This window comes from Lactuca sativa, chromosome 5, assembly GCF_002870075.4.
Source record: "Lactuca sativa cultivar Salinas chromosome 5, Lsat_Salinas_v11, whole genome shotgun sequence".
NCBI lineage: Eukaryota > Viridiplantae > Streptophyta > Magnoliopsida > Asterales > Asteraceae > Lactuca > Lactuca sativa.
The window spans coordinates 144,411,009-144,412,838 of NC_056627.2; the positions used below are offsets into that span (position 1 = coordinate 144,411,009).

General features: G+C 46.6%; 1 protein-coding gene across 1 annotated transcript; it reads right to left on the minus strand.

The window, feature by feature from the left end:
* Positions 1-786: 786 nt before the first annotated feature.
* On the minus strand, positions 787-1,425 carry LOC111920368 (uncharacterized). Its single transcript, XM_023915934.1, has one exon. The coding sequence runs from the start codon at positions 1,423-1,425 to the stop codon at positions 787-789; it is 639 nt and encodes a 212-aa protein (XP_023771702.1).
* Between the last annotated feature and the right edge of the window lie 405 nt (positions 1,426-1,830).

Genomic DNA, 1,830 nt, shown 5'->3' on the forward strand with positions numbered 1-1,830 from the left:
TCTTTGAAGGGTCCACATGGATTCCTTCCTTGCTGACTACATGCCCGAGGAAATTCACCTCTCGAATCCAGAACTCGCGCTTTGAAAACTTGGCGTACAATTTTTGTACCCTCAGCGTCTCTAGTACTCGATGTAAATGCTAGCTGTGTTCATCCTTACTTCGGTAGTAGACTAGTATATGATCGATGAAGACAATTACGAACTTGTCTAAGTAAGGTCGAAACACCCGAAAGGCATCACTACAAATTCATAGTGACCATAACGCGTTCTGAACGCTGTGTTGGGAATATCCTCTGCTTGGAGTCGTAGTTGATGGTATCCAGATCTAAGGTCAATCTTCGAGAAGAAACTCGCTCCTTGTACTTGGTCGAAGAGGTCATCGATTCGAGGCAAAGGGTATCGGTTTTTGATGGTGAGTTTGTTTAATTTGCGGTAGTCTATGCACATACGGATAGATCCGTCCTTCTTCTTAACGAACAAAACCGGTGCTCCCCAAGGCGAGAAGCTTCGTCTAATGAAGCCTTTGCTCAGTAGTTCGTTCAGTTGACTGGACAGTTCCTGCATCTCGGCTGGAGCTAGACGGTATGGCAATTTGGCTACGGGGGTAGCTCCGGGAATTAAGTCGATTCGGAATTCGACTTGTCGAGGAGGGGGTACTCCGAGAAGGTCTTCTGGGAATACATCGGGGAAATTGCAGACCTCCGGAATGTCCTTGATGTCCTTCATTCCTTGACCCTTATCTACGACGTGGCCTAGGAAGGCGTGGTACTCCTTGCGGAGATACTTTTAAGCCTTTATAATAGAGATGATCTGAAAGTTTGTGCTAGGCTTGTCACCATAAACCATGAGAGCTTCGCCACTCGGCAGATTAAGGCGAACAGCCTTTTTGTGACATAGGATTTCCACATGGTGAGGGCATAACCAATCCATGGCAATGACAACTTCAAAACTTTTTATGGTGACCGGCATAAGGTCGATTTGGAAAGAGTAGTTATTTAAGGTGAGGGTACACCCGGTGTAAATATTGTTAGTGTTCTCTGTTTCTCCGTTAGCCATTTCTACGGTGAATGTGTCTTTTAGTGTTTGTGGTGTTTCATTAAGCAAGCGCTTAAATTTGTGGCTCATGAAGATTTTCACTGTGCCACTATCGAAAAGAATGCATTTGTAGGTATTGTTGAGGGGAAACGTACCTGTAACCACAGTTGGATCTGCGACGGCTTCCTTATGACCTATCGCCAGAACTCTGCCCACTTCACCGAGGTTGGTGTTTCTTGCCTTCGGGAAGTTACGTTTGAGGTTTCCTGCTTCTCCACATCCATAGCAGGTTCGGCTTGCTCCAGCGTTAGCAGCTTGTGCGTTCGGTTGGGCTGGAGTTCTACAGAATCGGGCGATGTGCCCCTTTTTGTTACAGTTGGTGCAATGCATTTCACGGCATGCACGTTGTGGTGTAGCTGCATTTGTTGCATTTGAGCAGGTTCCCGACGTATTGTCTTATCGGAGTGGGGTTGGCAGTGGTTGTGGCAGCGTGAACTGCAACCACTTGTTGTTTCTTGGCAGGGTCTTGAGTAGACTAGTCCTTTTTCTTATTCCAGAATTTTCTTTTGTTGTTTCCCCCTTTTGCTTGCTCGGAGGTGGTCGTTACAGTGCCATGGCTGGGCCAGTTCCTTGTCACTGTCGAAGGTAGTTAGCTTTGAGGCCAATACGTGTCCTTGAAGTTGCTGAGATAATCCCCACACATATCTTTCCACCTTCTTGCTTTCAGTAGGAACCATCCCGGGACACAGCATGGCTAGATCACTAAACATTGAGGTCTACGATAGAATGTCAGAG

Coding starts and splice junctions, on each gene's coding strand:
- LOC111920368 (XM_023915934.1), bottom strand. CDS start 1,425: ATGCATTGCACCAACTGTAACAAAAAGGGGCACATCGCCCGATTCTGT.